We start from the raw sequence: 17,551 nt of genomic DNA on the forward strand, positions 1-17,551 counted from the left end.
TACTGAAAGAAAATAAGAGCCTTAATGGTTTGTGAATTACTCTTGATTAATAAAGTAAAAGCATCATCATTCATGCACTGAAATAAGACTCCATGGAAGAATCATGGAGTTCTTATTCACCACTTCTTGTGTGGGAGTGTGTAGGATCACGGGACTACATCGAAATACCAATTGGATTTCAATCAACAAAAACACAAACATTAAAGGCCTTTCTTCCTCTGCTTTTGGAACCAAAGAGAGGCAAAATGTCCATTTCCATGTTGATGAGAATTAAAATAAAACAACTCAATAAGATTCATGAAATGTAAATACCGTCAACAACTTTAGAACGACTCTTTTATTTTGAAAAAGAAATGTTTTAAGTCACTTGTAGCTTTGCCTTAAACACAATCGCCTCCCATTTCATGTATTTTTCTTTAATTCCTTTTTCTAAATCAGAATGGTATATTATGCATGCAATACCGCATTAGCCGCTTTAGGTTTTCATCTTCCACAGAAAAAAAAACAACACAAAAATCCCTTAGAAGTCCAGATGGAGCTGCTTGGAGAAGGGTGGTTGGAGAAGCCACAGCATGAAGCGATGTACACAGTTTGCGGTTGCATAGTACAGTACATGAAGTTCCTCATTTTAAAACAGCATGCCGTTTTGTATTGCACATCACTGAAACTCTGTATACTGGACCTTGCTGTTGTTCCACGTGGGTCGTCGTCGTCTCATTTCAGCACATGTATACAGCAAATAGCATCTCTCAAAGACATTATGTACATGTATTTGTTATAAAAATAATCGCCAGCAAATGTTCATCTATTACTTTTTCTACTGGAATAAATATTTGTTGTTTTGTTTTGTTTTTTCCCCTCTTTTGTTTTACACTTTCCCCCGAAAAAAATCCTCCCTTAAGTTCTGTGTCTTGTGAGATTTTATCCATGGAAAATCAAATGTGAGACGATAGTTAGGCCATTAGTAAAGTAAACATAAAGGGCGCTCCTTTATTGGTTGGCGTTATCTAATTCTACGACTCAAAAGGGGGCAATTTTTCTAATCATTTAAGGGGAATTCACAAAGAAATGAATCCCTTCTGATTGTCTCAAGCAGCCCAGCTCAACATTGGGTTGATTTGAATGGAAAATGTCTCCCTGTTCAATCAACCAATGGGACATTTGCTGAGGGGCAGAATGAGACAGTTCTTCTTCATTTGCAGTCTTCATGTTTCAGTCCATGCACAAAACAGGGTTCAACAAGGAGATTCACGGGAAAATGGGCAAAGAAATCAACAATAATCTGTGACTTTATACCAGATTTACATTGTTTTTTGCTCAATCTTTTGTGCTATAAAAGTGACCCCCCCTGTCATGTAGATCCATACAAAGTGATATATTAAGAGAGAGTACCGTACACAGAGGTATCTCAGTATGCTTTGCACCATGGGAAAGTATTTGCTCTGTATTTCAGGGCAGATTTTAGAAATGTTGCCTTGATTACAGATGTTTTCTGGGGGAAAAATCCAATATCTATCATATAAGTCAGATTTTACTTCACATACAGAATTTGCCCCACAGACTAACAGTGTAAGTAATTACTCTTATTAAATTACACATGTTGAAGCTTGGCTCGAGGCCCTAGCTTCTCAAAATGTAGATAACACTGTATAGATCTCAGGACCAAAAATAACTCCTTGACATTTTAAGTATGATCATATACTGTACATCATATTCCTCAGAAGGAAAGGGGTGTCGATGTTAAGAGAAGCTTCAACATGTTGACTCTTCTGCATTGTTATACTGTGCATTCATGATATCAAAAGAGAAAATCAGGTCAAATGATAACCCTTATTCGCTCAGGTGTCTTTACACAATGCCAAATATTGAACGGAAACTACGGGCATCAAATAAATCCCATCTCCACGTGACTTTTGGTAGCCTCTTTCTTTTAAAAAGGTGGAAGGAGTATGGAAGACCTTTGTTCTGTGATATTAGGACAAAAAAACATCTATTTCTTGTTCAATTCCGCCTGTTTTCAGGTAAAGATAATAACAAACACAGCAGCTCTCTGTTTCCAGACAAAAAGCAGTGTGGGTAGGGTTCTTCCTGTCCGTGTTATCCTTGTCAAACTCAACTTTCTACCTGCTAACTTGATTCTGAATTATTAGAAACTTGCCTCACAATGGCGCCTCCATTTCTGAGTCATGCAGTCCACTGAATCTCTTTAAAACTCTCAGTGACATAAAGCACTGCTTTCTGTTTCAGGGATCCAGAGGTTATCACTCATCGGTAATTGGGGCCATCTTTCTCTTATTTTCTTGTGTTTTTTTTTTGAGAGATGTGCCGTATACTTCTACAAACATCAACTTGCTTACAGTAGGGTTTTATTTAACGTTTGGAGGGAACATGCTCTGCAGTCAGGACAACATGCCAGCTACACAGAGAATGAACATGATGCAACCGATCCTGCCATGTCACATTTTTAATACCCTTAAAAAAGAAAAAACCACAAGAAGGAACTTCAGCGCTTCAATCACCATCTGAACTTTAGTTTTAACGCTGTAGGACTTTGATTTAATGCTAATAAATGCAATGTTTGGGCAGCAGATGCTCTTTTATGTCTATCAAACAACAACAAAAAGGTGCTTTTCCTCACACTGGCTGGTCCACATCTCAAGTAGTATTCTGCTATTGTGTTTTGCTTCACTATCTGACATCTAATGCCTTCCCTAGCTCTCTTAAGTGCTGTTAACAGAAGCCTCTTCCTACAGAGTGATCAGACTCTGCTGTGACACTGAGGGTTTTCCACCCAAAATAAATCCTAAAAGCTATGCTACAGAAAAGCTGGCCTTGCTCAAAGTGACTCTCAAATAGCAAAATAGTTTGGGAATGTGAAGCACCAGTTTTTCAAAACTAGCCGCCCGATATCACCTGCACAAACCCCCCACCACCTTAACGCCTGTCCGCACAAATCAGGTGATTTAGAAAATTGGACCTCCGTATCTACACCTCATTATAAGAGAATCCAGAATGCTAGGTACAAAAGATCAATGAAGTGGATGCGGATCATCTATCAGCATGCAATAAGCTAAATGGTGAGAGGATTTATACACGGCCCAGGGTTTGGGTCAGCAGCCTTTCAGCAGTCTGTGTGCGGTGGACTTTCCCTCCGACCCGGCGCCATGTCCCGGGCCCTTCGTAGCCCAAACACCATCACCATCCGACTCCCGATCACAATGAGCCAACCAGCTCGATCTGCGCTTCACGTCTGCTGAGCTCTGTGTTAGTACAATCCCAAAAAGGTCCCGGTAAAATTTAAAAGGAATTCATTTTACAGCGTTAGTAAAAGGTTGGCATCCTGAAGCTCTTCACTACTGTTGATTGACGGGGGTTGCCCTGGCAGCTCGATTTAAAAACAAACACCTGATTCTGTTGGATTTTTAAAGAAGAAGAAGAAGAAGGAGAAGAAGGAGAAGGAGAAGAAGAAGAAGGAGAAGAAGAAGAAGAAGAAGAAGGAGAAGAAGGAGAAGGAGAAGGAGAAGAAGGAGAAGAAGGAGAAGAAGGAGAAGAAGAAGGAGAAGGAGAAGAAGAAATAGCCAGGTAGACGAAACAAATTAACACAAGAAAAAGGTACAATTTGGGACCGTCTCGGCTCTGTCGCAGCGTTTGTTTAGGACTCTGGGCCGTCTGGGACCCCGGTGATGATGGGTGTTTGCTCAGAGCCGGTGCCGGGAGTCGTGGCTGTAGCTGCCCGGAGAACTGCGGTTGCGGTGTGGCTTGTATGCATCCTGATAGGGGTCCTGGTAGTCCTGGTAGGGGTCCTGCTGCTCCCGGCTATGCTGGGAGCCCGAAGACATGCGGTTGCGTCCCTTGTGTGCCCGCTCGTTGTGGTAGTTCTCGTCCGATGTCATCAGGTTGCGTCGTTCATTCGGGGTCGAGTGGTCGCCCGTGTGGTTGCTCTGTCGTATTTTTTGGCTCTGCTGATCACATGAACATATGGGGGGGGGCAGTGAGGCTGGAGAAAGCAGGACTTTACACAGACTGGACATCAAGGCACAGTAGGTTCCTCCCTCTTACCTGCTCCTCACACAGGTTAGACAGATCTACAGAGAATCAGCAAAAAAAAACGACCCTAAAATTACAGCGCGTGTGTACCTGCAGTCCAGAGATGCTGGTGGGGTACGGGGTTAGGGTGGTGGGGCCCAGGTTGCGTCCCAGCAGGGGGTTCAGGGGCGTCGCCATGGAGGTGTGGGTCGCCTTCCAGTAGGCCTCCAGGTACTCGGCCAGATGCTCACAGGCGTCCTCCAGCTGGTTCTCGTCCAGGATGATGTCAAACATTTCCTGTTAGCAGCAGATGGTCGGGGGGGGGGGGGGGGGTTAAATATACATTATATTTCCTTTAAAAAACACCTGTCCTGGCCTTTTCCTAACAATACAGCAGGGGGCTAAATATAACCGCTGGTCACTTACTGGAGGACACTGAGCCAGTTTGTCCGCTGCCACCAGCTGGACGTTCAGATGTTTGCTCTGGGATTTCCCTCTGGACTTCACTAGCCGCTGCAGAACCTGCGAGACAGAACACGATGCTCCACTTACTCCGAACCATACGCTGTATTTATAAACTCTGAACCAACAGCGTCGCCACTCCGGGTCGCCCAGTCCTGTGTCTGCAGAGATCTTGCACAGGTCTGAAATAAAGTGAGCTGATGATTTCTACACTCAGTCATTTAGTCCCTTCTTTAGTTTGTGAACACATGATGCATTTGATGTACCAGCACCAATATTAGTGAGTGTCCACACCACTTTGTGTCTCTTTAATCCACACAAAGCTGATTTTGTTGCAGGACAAAATACTTAAATTTGACTCCCTTTAAGCCCAAATTAATGGCCGACATATTTATTCTGTCTACTGGTTTTTACAGGCGATATTTCTGCTTCCTGATGAGTCTGCAGACAGGTCAGTTTTCTTAGTCTGTGTAGCAAACAAGCACTCTTTATGCTAGGAGAAGTGTGGTGTCAAACAAACCAAGATGTGCATTTAAACAAGTGCACTGTTTCCAGCAAACTTCTACTGATCCGTGGGAGTTTCGAGGAGCAGCAGACACACTCTTCCATGCATCGGTGCAGGTTTGAAGCCTGTACTGACTCCACAGTACAGGATTTCATGCTGGTTTTGTTGGGAACATTGTGCCTGTGCTGAGCTGCTGCTCCAGTGGAGGGTTAACATCATCCTGACAGAGAGACCGTTACCTGTTACATGTCTTCTTGTTTGTCTCCACCCACTGAATGACTCTGTGGGACAGTAGCTGTGGAGATTATATCACACTTAATGTCCTTATGCTTCGTTGTGTTGAGTCACATTATGATTGCATCTAACTAAACCAGTGTTTTCTTTAGTGTTTGCCCGCACAAATCACTCTGCTTCTGAACTTGTCACAGAGAGTTGAACAGGTGTTTGGTTATGTCGTCCCGACCCTCAGTACCTTTGGCGAGGAGACTTTAACATGAACTATTATGGGAGCCAGGGAGGTCTTGAGGAGCTGGGCCGGGTGGTTGATGGTGTCGGCGTCCAGCACCACCAGCTGCAGGGAGCGCGCCAACTCAAAGATCCTCTCAATCTCACTCTGCACCTCCGCTGGAGAGACAGGAAACAATTCAAATGTGCAATAATTTCACTTAAAACTGGAAGCAAACTGAGCATACTGGGGAAGTTGACATACCTAAACTGGAGCGAGTGTTGGATCGTTCGATGATGGCCCTCTTGCTGGGGTTGTTGAGCACAGACCTCTTGGCTAACGATATGTCTGCCGTGACTCGTGTGATAGATATCCTGTAAAATAGTGAGAAAACATTCACCGATATATTTGCCACACACACACACACACACACACACACACAGTCCTTATAGGGTCTGATCAGCTGCCACGTTTGTCTCACCTGCCGTCAAACCTGTGCTTGAGGAAGTCAAACAGTGCTTTCTGCATCATGTCTGTAACCTGCAGAGAAGAGAAAGAGAGGAGGGTGGGGCAAAGGATGTAAGAAAGGAGGGATTGTTTGGAAATAGTCCTTGTTATTTCTGTAATTTATGGGCTTTATGAAAGAAAAACTAGGATATGCTTTAGGGAAAAGGTGTTGAATCTGGTCCGATTGTTCTTAATAGTATACGACTTTTCTACTTTGATATTGAGTTGAAGCCCCTCTTTGAACACCAGCCACATCTAAAAAATCCCAAATGCGTATTTTCAAACCTCCTTCTGTTCCCCTCATCATGATCATTATAGCACTGGATGTGGTTCCTTTCCTGCGTCGCTTGCAGAACACATCTATAAGCAGCAGCAGTGGAAGCAGTTTAAAAAGCCAAAAATCTGCCAATTACACAACATATTTTCCCCTGACCTCCTCATCTCCTTGTTAGTCTCGCTGCAATCTGGATGTTACGTGGGTGCTGACACACTCACAATTAACTGCGCCAACAGCGAGCTATTTTGGGGGACTCAGGAAAAGACGTGCATCTCCTTTCAGTAATCCCGTAGCGCTGCAAAGGCCCTTAAATCAGTGACAGGGTGGGTTTGATTTTCTGCCAGGGTTGGCTGCTCACCTCATAACCTTTGAGCGAGGGTCCCACCAGTACCACCGGCCTCATGGAGGGAACCACGTCGTATGGGGGGACGTGCTCCATCTGCCAGCACAAACACATTTGAATCAGCAGCCGTAGATTCACCACGAACAAAATGAATAGAAACATAAGTTAAACCTAAAAGATTTTCACAGCAGAGGTGTAGAGGAGTCAGCTGACCTTGAATTACCATCACATGGAGGACATGATGATGCACTATAGACAGTAATGATATTAATTATTCACTAAACTACAGCCTGACCAATTAACACTATACCAGACTTTTGGGGGAATTTTACCAGTCCAAATGGAGGCAATTTGATTTATCTTTGGCTGTATTTATACCGCTATCATGTCTGTACAGTACATTTGAAGCTCCAGACAACAGACTGGAAACTTGGGACACATAAAGCCTGGATTCGTCTTCTTAAGATCAATAATTTACATGTTATCTCTTTTTTTAGTACACATGTTTGTGTCTTTGTTCTATATTTAGATACTAAGCTGTTTAGATATGAACACACTATCAAGAAAGTAAATAACAAGTCTCAGGAAATGTTAAACTAATGTTATCGTTTGATCTCGTATGCTATAAACTTTGGCTAAAAATCTCCAAAAACAGCATCCAATATGATCAGTTATTAAGACTCATTGTGAAATATCTTCTCCCTTCCCCAAAATGCGATCAAAAGGACGATGAGGAGAGGAAGTAGCACTTATAAACTTGGCACTAAAGTACTTTGGCATCACAGAAATGATGAGTTGGCGCAGTAGGCTGACGTATTATGGGACATGATATGGTTGTGACTTCCTGCCAGTGCTGCCGGTTCCTGTCAGAGTCTAATGGATGGAGAGTGAGTGGGTTTTTACCGTCACCAACTTACCACTTTCTGTTTCTGCTTTCCTGTAGGAGGGGAGAGAAGACGGTCGTCAGTATCTGCTGCCAGAGGAGGTGCCGCCACAATATCTCAGAGGAACCATGCGTCACATCAGAAGAAATCTTTGCAAATAAAACCTAGCAGTGATATCCGATATGATAAACAAATACACAGCATTTCTATTGTCCTAAAGTCATATTCACACATGAGTGCAGTTCAGGGGGGGTTCATAGTCTTGTCGTTGTAAGCCCCAGTCTCAGAACGCCTGCAGTCCTCAACTGGAGGAAGAGGAGGATCATGGGAAAATGTACCAACAACTCTACGCAGTGAAACTTATGCTCTACGCAGAGAATGGGGAAGGGTTTAGGGTCTTATTCGCTCTACGTTGTTCAGGAAGCGTGGCTCTAAGCTGGCTACTAACAGCCCTCTCCCCCTGACCGATGTCCTCACCTGCCGAGGATATGAGGGGCCGGATAGAGGCAGAAACCTCATCCTCTACACTGGAAGAAGAGTTCCCTCCAAACTTACTGGAAAAGACAAGAGGGGATAAAGAAAGACAGAAACACACCATGGCATTAATGTGGAAAAATGTGCTTTAACTTGTCATTTACTGCAGAGGAAATGTGCAAAACAATGGAGAGAAATATCTTAGGCACTTGGCTTTATATATTGTAAGGTTTTTAAGCAAATCCAAATGCCTCTTGCTGTGTGTGAGGCTTTGGGACTAAAACGCACAGAAGCCAGGCTAGTAAGTGAAGCACTGAAGCCCCTCCAGTCTGGTAAGATTAGTATTAAACTCAACACCAGGGCTAGAGGAAGTGCATGTGAGTTACTGTACAAACTCTGGATGACAGCACCTTCAAGACACATCACACACACTGAAACTAGGAGGCTAATTACAGCTATTAAAACTGTTAGAGGCGGTGTGAGTAGAAGAGATGGAGTAAATGGTCATGAGCAGACCTGAGTAACAGTAGAGTTAAAAACATGCAGAGAGTTTATTATCAGTGACTGAGGGGGTAGAGGAAATCATTTAAGCACAAATCCTAAGAAATACAAACATAAAGCTTCAGCATAGAGATGTCATGTGACCACGTAATGCTTGGTTCATGGGACATTAAAGTGTGTTTTTCTGCGACTTACCCTTGGACTCGTCCTCTCTTTTGCTCCTGCTGGAGCCGGATGTTCTCGAGCTTCAGAGGGCTGGGGATGAAGCCGATCTCACAGCCCTCCTTCACTAACCGCCCGATCCACCAGTCGTTGTTGAACTTCTGCACACCACGACACAAAAAAGAAGGGTTAGGGTCACATGAGACACACAGCAGGTGTCATGTTGAGGTTAAGAAGTGCATGTGTACCTCTTTTATGTGGAGGAAATCCTTGGCGTCGAAGGAGATGGCGGTGGCCGGTACTGGAACATCCTCATCCAGAGCGCCACAGTAGCTGACGTTTGTCCTCACAGCGAACGCCACAGGTTTAGTCTGGAGGAGGGAAGCACACACAGAAGGTTACCTATAAGCTCACTATATATTCCTAGCAGATTTTAGACACAGCCATTAACTCCAGCTTGATCATTAGCCGCACTAGTCTGTGATTTTAAACATAGCAGCAGATTAATTTGTCTAAGTAGCTGCGGGTGGAGCACCTTGGCTCTCTCCAGTTGAATGGTGGCCTGCTGCTCCCTCTCCTGGCGGCTCTGTCCCGGTCCTTGGCTCTGGCTTGGGCTCTGGCTCTGGACCTGAGCCTGCACCTCGCGCTCCTCCTCCAGAGAGACATCTGAGTCTGATGGTCTGCTAGTGTATGAATCAGCTGAGCCCTGCAAAACAGAAAGCACACAGCGGGTTACTGGGAGGGAAAAGCTGGGATGCACTTATGCTTATTTTGGGAAAATCGGAGTCTGTTTTCCCATTGGTTCAGAGACCAGATTCAAGGCACTTATTGTAAATTGTCTAAGTAATCATTTTGTGGGAATATTTGTACCTCTTCCCAGCTAGTACAGTGGGCTAAGCTTCATTTAAAGTGACAGGAAATGGCCACAGCACTGTAAATATGTGACTTAAAAGACAAAAGCACAAAGTAGGATGCATGGTAGCTCCATCCCAGTGATAGCCAAAAGATCAGCTGCAAAGCAAAAATGAGATCCACTTAAGGAAAAGCTTCTTTATGGGACCGTTGACGGACTTTTTGGGTTCACATCAACTCGCATTGCCAAGTCCAGACTGGTGTCTTGGCACTGGGAATGCATTACAGGTGAAATAGATGATGTAGAAAAGAGACGCCTGCCAGGAGCATCAAACAAAGTGGAGTTTCCTTTCCGTGCCGTCAGCAGTTTGTATGACTACACACTGCAAACCTCACACTTAATTCTGGACAGTGACGGGTTTGATTGGACCAGTTTGTGCATCTTTTGGACCAGAATGTTTTCCAATGTGACGATGACATCCACGCCTTGTGCACATTTCCACACATTAACTCGTACATAATCACAGAGGCCGAAGCGTGTGGCAACATCAATGTCCGGGTTAGTCACGGTTTCGTGGAGGACCATTCCCCCAGGAGAGGAAAAAATAGATACAAAATATGCAATGCGAGTCTAAACTGAAAAGCTAAGATAAATAATGACATAAATTGTCAGAATTCTGAGAGAGATGTATGAGTTATAAGCCAAATATGTAGGAAATGTGTCAGAGTACGTTTAATCTCACAACCTGACTTTTTTTAGTTTCATCCATTCTTTTCCCTTTTCTTGGCCGAACTGGGTGGGTTTTAGATGGCTACGGCTAACCAAAGTACAAATGAATTCCTGGGCCGCCGCATTGAGTATGTGCAGGTAGCTGACATCATGCTAAGATACTGTACAAATGTATATACAGGAGAGATATGCATGTACAATTTACCCTTTTATTCCCAGGCTTTCATCCATAAAGACTGGCCAATATTTGTCCTGCAATGATTTAAATTCTAGCTCAAATTTGGGAGAATACAAGCATGCAATACCACAGATCACATGACCAGTTTTAGAGTTAGAGGCCAGAAATCTGGTTTCTTAACCTGTATCAAGGATTTCTCCATCCATTAGTTTCAAACGTGTCCTTTCAGCTTGATGACACGAAACAACAACATTGAGTCATTTCAAAAATACTATGAATCATTAGCATGAGGATTCATCACCAAAAAACTGCAAAGCTAAAGGCCTCTTCTGCATAAGGCATGACTCAAGATACTTTGAGAGGCTTTTAAAACAAAAAGAAACAGCATATAACGGCAAACTGTGGTTGGATCAATGCAACTTTAAAAGGGCAAAGTAAAGGGTCCAAACTTTTTCCTTTTATCAGTATTTGTGTCCATACCTCTGCATTAACCCTGCACCATTTTGGCTTACAGGAGATATACAAGTTGTACAACTAGTGGATATAAAATAAGGTATTTTGTGGCTTTCATTTAGATTCCTCCTCATTTCCTTGCTGTCCATCTTCCTGCACGCTGTAAGGGATTTTCTTTATTTCACTTAAGTGCAGAGACATGCCAGACTTGCAGTATTTGATCCCGCCACACAGAGAGAATTCCAGTAATGCAACGGTTCCTTTTTTTTTGCTGGGACATGCCTGGACCAAGTGCTTTTCTTCTGCTGTGTTAATCTAAACAATCAGCCACTAATGATGATTCAATTAAGGAAGACCATTAGTCTCGAGAAGATCAATCAAGCTGGTCATCCCAGCTAAGCACTTTTCAGTTTTTTTTACAATCCAGCAAGGTCTGACTTCAGCACACTGCTCGTCTTCATTGTGAGCATCTAATCACAGAGTGGTACGTTTGAGGGACCAAGCTCATTCGGTCTCTGTACGATTTAACATTCATGGCTCTAAAAAGTCAAGTATAGTAAAAGTAAAGTGTTAAAAAGGGGAATTTCACAGATGTAACACGTCATGAGAAGTAATAGAGGCTCTGAAGATGGTTTTATTATCTCCTCTTTGCCTTTCTAAAGTGAGGAATATAACCTCTAATGACGTCCTGAGGGTTATCCAAGCATGAGATGCATTTTAACCAAAGAAGCTTGCATAAGAACGTGGGAATGTAGAATTTGCAGTGAGGGTATAATGGTAAAATAAGGTGAATCATGGGACAGTACACCTGACTAAAAATAAGAACATCTTGGCCTTTGTTTCTTCCAATGAGACCAGACCTTTTTGTGACTTCCATCTATCCTACGTCCACCAACTTTATGGAAATGCAGCCCAAATCCCTTGACTAGTCACAAATAACCTAAAAACCTAAAAAGTTGACTCTAATACCCCTTCAATCGCCAATGTATTCATCCTCAACACCATTTAGCCTCCATTTCTTTTATAAATCCTTCAATCCAACACTAGCAAGTCCTTGTGAGCATCATCTCATGCCTCTGTGTGAACGCGCTGAGGTTGCACGGTAGCATCCGAGCTATTATCCAATGGAGTAGCTTCAGCATGTGACTCATCAGCATCAAAATCCACTTAATGACATCACGATGCATGTTTCTCCTGCCTGTACATAACGCAGTCACAGGGTCAGATAAAAAATACCCGGCTGCATTTATTTTTTTGAAAGTGATAAAGGCTGGAACGTTTATCATCTGGATGTGACCATGTTATGGGCCTCAGGGGAGAAATTAGTGATCAACATCTTGGTCCATCTCTGAGAGTGTGAGGAAGACTAAATGTCTCCTGACGTCCGTTCACACACACTTATATCACAGCACATAAAGAAACACACATCACACGCACATACAGATGTATAGAAATGTATAAATTGTTGTGTGAATGTCACACGTCAGAAGCCATCTGCCTAATGTGCACCCCCCTTCACACACACACCAACACACACCCACCCAACCCCCTTCCAGTGAAGCATAGCCCACGATCACGCTACGCTGTACCCATCAAAGGCCTCCCGTGTGTGTGTGTGTGTGTGAGTGCACAGTACTTTCATCAATAAACCCACAGCAGATTCACACACACATCCAAACACTCACCGCCTCCGAGTCTTCAAATCCATGCAGGTACAAATTGTCATACATGGAGGTTTGATATTCCAACGAGCGCCTCTAGAAGAATGAGGGGGAAAAATGAGAGTGGAGGCGAAGCAGGAAGGAGGGGGCACCTCAGAGGAGGAGAAAAAAAAAGGATGGATGGGGGGAATGACGACAATCCCTTCTCTCCCACAGCAGAGAAGAATAATTTAAAAAAGATCTCCCCTCCCGCTGGATCACGCCTGGTCCTCCGGAGGCCTGTTGATGGATGCAGCTTCTCCCTGATCTCACGGCACTGCTGGCTGGCTTCACATTATAGGATGGAGAGGCTCTCCCTGGAGGTAGCCCAATCCTGGCATTTCATTTCATCACACACACATACACACACACACACACACACACACACACACACACATACACACACATATATATATACACAACGAGCAGCAGTAGCAGCAGTAGCAGCAGCAGCAGCAGCAGCAGCAGAGCAGTGGATCCTTCCTCAATATCCAAGCCTGATGACAGAGCCAATGTGCAGGCAGCTGATTGGCTGGCTGGCTGTCCACTCAGCTTGGATGAGCGCTTTCCTTGATTTTTTTTAGTGCGGGGAGGTAGCAAGGATCGGGGGAGGGGGATGGAGGAGGAAAAAAGAGGGGAGCAGCATCCTCCATTTCCCTGTTAGAGCTCATCCTCACTCTGCCTATTCATTCTCCAGAGAGAGCGACACATCCAATCCCGATTAAACGCAGACGGCTAATAGATTTAATCATCGGATCCATGCGTTTTATAAAATGGAAATCCAGAGTGACATTTCTATGGAGTCACATGCTTTGGGCGCAATAGGTGGAAACATGCATTGAGGTTTTAGGGATATTTAGTGTGTATGACAACCAGGATTCTGGAAATACTGGAGACCAATTTCCCCCAGTGCATTAGGACTGAATATTTTCTATTTCTGGATATTTGAATATTTCTTGTTGTGGTTAAGAAAGATGTAATCCTTCATAGAGCTGGGTTACACACTTCTTTACATTATTGACTTTGATTGCTTTACCTTTTCTTCATTTTTATCATAAAAGATGTCTAACTTTAGTCCAGATTTTTGTGAGGCAATTATATTAAAATGTTTATATTTTTAACAGTAGGATACTGTGGGCATCAGTATTCTTAGTAGCCTTAAGTCTTTATTTATTTTGTAATGAAATATTTAAACAACAATCAAAATGGTTGAACATTTACTAATTGTTTCCTATTTAAACTTCTTGTATCCAAAAGAATCATCATAACTTTAAAAAATGAGAGATCTCAACTTGAACAGATCCTTTTATCAGACTGTGATCGTCTCTACATCACTTACCCCGGTTAAATGTTTAACAATATCAGGAGCACCAAGCACATGTTTTTGGAAAATATAGTGGCTTTACTTGTCATACCATTACTAAATTGGTCGAACACCAATACTAATACACTGATGCATTTATCATACAAGCTGACTTAAAAAGACTTAAACCTTCTCTTTTTATGAAGCTTGTGTGATCGGCTTTACTTTACTTCATTAACATTGCATTACAATATATAAAAATCCGGAATCAAAGCTATAAATATCTTGAAATCTGTCTTTGCTTAACTGCAAATTTTACCATTTCACAACCAGTGACCGTCCCTGGTTTCTATTTTAAGTCCCAGGCTCGTGTTTGCATTCCAGTACCTGTCTGAGGATGAAGCTGGTGGAGGTGGTGCTGCCATCAGATCTCTTCAGTCGGCTCCTCCTGGAGTAAGTCCCTCGATTCACCTGTGTGGGAAAAAATAGTGAGATTTCAACCGGCAGAAACACTTTCCTCCTTCACGAGTCTCTGAATATCTCTTCATGAGAATCCGTTACATCTGTTTGATTGCATTTAATAAAACCAGTACACGATGCAAGGTGGCACTCATGCACATCCACTGGCTTTTTCAGATATTTAATACCCCCTTTATATCAGCCTTACAAGCACACATGTAAGTTTGCAACTCCATAACCCAGACTTCTAGTGGGTATTTTTTCACTAGCTTGTGTTTCTTTGCACACTTACTTTCCTCCGTACCGCCTGACTTTCTCCCTTCGTTCTGTTTCTTGTCCAACAAGTCCAAATATAACCAGCCGAGTTAATCCCCAGGGAGCTAAATTAATTATCTGCCAGTGATTTGCCCCATTTCTGTTCAAGTCTCCAGAGTTAATGACAATGTCAGTGTAAAAAAGACAGAACCTACTTCCCTGAATTTATAAAACAGGGCCATTAATCTGGGTCACCATCTTCGCTTCTGTCTCAAGCCAGAACCAAGAAGAGATGTGAAGGATAAAGTTGTCTCTGAATATTGCTTTATTAATATCTAAGTTATCTAACAGAGGAAGATACTGTCCCCTAATTATACATCTGAAACTCGATTTTAAAATACATGAAATGAGTCCTGTATATTTGGTATAAGCTGTGGTCCACCTAGCAGCATTGGATTTCAATGCAATGCTTTGGAATAAACAAATAAGCATTAACAAAACACAATTAAATGCTGCATGATATGGGAGCTGTATTTCAGCAAGATGAATGTACTCATTTATTCAACACCACGTTATAACTTCCTATTATAACCACATTATTGTGCATCACTCCACCTATAAAAACCATAACATGATGCAAAACACTCGTGAGTCAAAAGGTAATAAATGTCTGTCCCACTGAAACTAACTTTTTGTTGCTCTGAAAAGTCTAAAGTAAAACGTGCCTCTGCTCCAACATTTTACACCAACAAAACAACATGAAAAAGGTTCAGTCTTTTCCAGCTTGAAACTTTTAGTACAGAGGTGTTAAAATGTTAAAAAGCTACAAGTTTTTACCCGAAACTCACTGCAGGTAAACATCGTTAACAAGTTCATTAAAGGTGTATTATTTGCCGTAAAGCAGGATACACTGTCGTAAATACAATCATACATTTAGATAGTAATTAATGAAGAGCCAACCTGGAAGATAGGCGCTTGGATGCCCTCTCCGATTTTGTTCCGTATGTAGATGTGTCGAGACATTTCTGCCAGGACATCGGTCCAGAGGGCGGGCTGCTGCTCCGGTCCGGTCCAGCGGAGGGAGTTCGGGTTCCGGTGCTCCAGCTTCAGGTGTTCCGCTGCTGCTTCCTGCAGGATCTCAGGACGCCTTCATGCACAGGCTGCTTCTGCACCTGAGTGATGGACGGGACTATTTTTAACAAACCGGAGGGGTGGGGGAGAGCTTAAATTAGCCTGAAAAGTAGGGTGACTGTCTTAAAGAGGCACATTGTGACTATTTTAGACAAAGTGAGGAATTATTTTAGCCTGGAAAAGCTACTGAAAAGTACCAAAGTAAAAGTAGTCATTGTTTGATTGGTCCATTTCAGAATAATATCTCTGATATGTTTTATAATTAGTGATCATTAAAGTGTGAGCTGGTAAAGGTGCAGCTAGTTTGAATGGCTTTGTATACTGCCGGGTAGCTGCTGGATTTACTCCAGGTGTATCCCAAAAGTAGGCAATTAGGTCATGCATATTTTGAGCTTTCACTGTGTAACTCTGCAAAATTGTGCTATTCATATGCAGTTTAAAACCCACAAAGCATAATATATCCATCCCCATGCTCAATTGTTTCCCAAAAAGTTGTTTTATTAAGAACATTTCTTCAAATCTGTTAGTAAGAGTTGCCAGATAGTTGAGTTTCATCAGTCCCCAGCATTTTGTTCCCATAATTCAAGTGTTTTTTTGGTTGGTTTGTGTTGTTATCAATAGCCAAATGTGTGTCTGATGATATTTCAAAGCATATTGTGCTGTGCAAAAGCCTCCTTTAGATCTTAGGATCACTTCAAATGTATTTATTCCAGTAATTTTAGTGATAGAGTACGGTGATACTGCATGCTGTGACTGTCTTTGCCCAGCAGATGGCAGCGTTGTCATTCAAAACCGCTAAAGATGTTTTTAAATCCCATATTCAGGGTGTTGTATTTTTTCTGCTGCAGGTCCAGAGGGTGGTGTTGTTCCTTCCTGAGCTGCAAAAAGGTCTATTTTCTGAATTTGGGCAGACTTGAAAGCCCATATCCATTGTGTATCTGTCTTAAAAAGATGTTGTGCACAAGTGTAATACAACAACCCTTGCTTGCCTTATCAAGATATTTTATATGTGGTCTTATGTCTTCCAAGTCCTGCAGGTTTTCAGCTACAGACACACGTTACATCTTCCTTTTAACAGGAGCAATTTGTAGCCCCCTTTTTTACTCTTCCGGTGGACAAAAATAACCGAGAACACTTTGCCAGGGATCATGCAAGCTTCTCCATCCATTTCCACCATGAGTGCTCCACATCTGCACGTTTTTACCTGAGTGTCTCGGCACTCACCTGGCCCTAAAGTATCTGAGTCACTATGCTTTAAATAGCTATCTCCTCCTGTTGAACCTGAAGACTGGTCCACATCTAAATCACTTTGTAGCCTGACTCTGGAGGGATCCCTTTAGACAGCCTCATGGTCCAGTGGCACGGATAAGAAAGGTAATTGTGGCTTTACAGGAGAAGCATGTGAGTCCAAGAAACTACAAATGTTTCGGAGAACTTTTCATACATCAAAGATATGAAAATGAGCCGCTTTGTTTCATGGAATTATGTCTTCACGTGTTCAGCGACTCTTTGATCAGATAAATCTTCTGAGCGCGGGCGTGGTGGATTAAGAGACTTTAAAGTGGGAGGATTAAGTTGTTTTTTCATGGTTGGACACTTTTGATCCAGACTGATTTTTATAAAGGAGCAATATTTCATTCATAAATTATTATTAAACTGTGGTCATTGGGCCTGTCATGATAACGACTTCTGTTGGACGACATATTGGTCCAGAAATAGTCATTTAAATGCATTTTGATGCAACTGAAATCATGATAATAAGTGCAAATGAACTTTTGGATGTGATTTCTGGCAAAACAAAAACAAAATAGGATCTCACAACAAATATAACAACTCAAATGGACTAATAATAAAAATGTGCAATATTTAAGTCTTATAATTACTCTAAAAACATTGAATAATCA

The 17,551-nt window shown here is 42.5% G+C and overlaps 1 protein-coding gene across 2 annotated transcripts; it reads right to left on the reverse strand.

Moving 5' to 3' along the window:
• Nucleotides 1–322: 322 nt before the first annotated feature.
• Nucleotides 323–12,970, reverse strand: LOC134860964 (voltage-dependent L-type calcium channel subunit beta-4-like). Of its 2 annotated transcripts, none has more exons than XM_063877887.1 (13): nt 12,485–12,970; nt 9,122–9,292; nt 8,835–8,957; nt 8,620–8,747; nt 7,927–8,003; nt 7,483–7,502; nt 6,581–6,661; nt 5,920–5,978; nt 5,703–5,812; nt 5,466–5,617; nt 4,453–4,548; nt 4,138–4,323; nt 323–3,959 (listed from the first exon to the last, which is right to left on the reverse strand). In XM_063877887.1, the coding sequence occupies exons 1-13, from the start codon at nt 12,527–12,529 to the stop codon at nt 3,699–3,701; spliced, it is 1,509 nt and encodes a 502-aa protein (XP_063733957.1). In that variant the 5' UTR covers nt 12,530–12,970; the 3' UTR covers nt 323–3,698. The 2 variants fall into 2 exon arrangements, with proteins under 2 accessions (XP_063733957.1, XP_063733956.1); XM_063877886.1 differs by having other exon boundaries at nt 323–3,962.
• Between the last annotated feature and the right edge of the window lie 4,581 nt (nt 12,971–17,551).

Source organism: Eleginops maclovinus, chromosome 24, assembly GCF_036324505.1.
Source record: "Eleginops maclovinus isolate JMC-PN-2008 ecotype Puerto Natales chromosome 24, JC_Emac_rtc_rv5, whole genome shotgun sequence".
In the NCBI taxonomy this organism is placed as follows: Eukaryota; Metazoa; Chordata; class Actinopteri; order Perciformes; family Eleginopidae; genus Eleginops; species Eleginops maclovinus.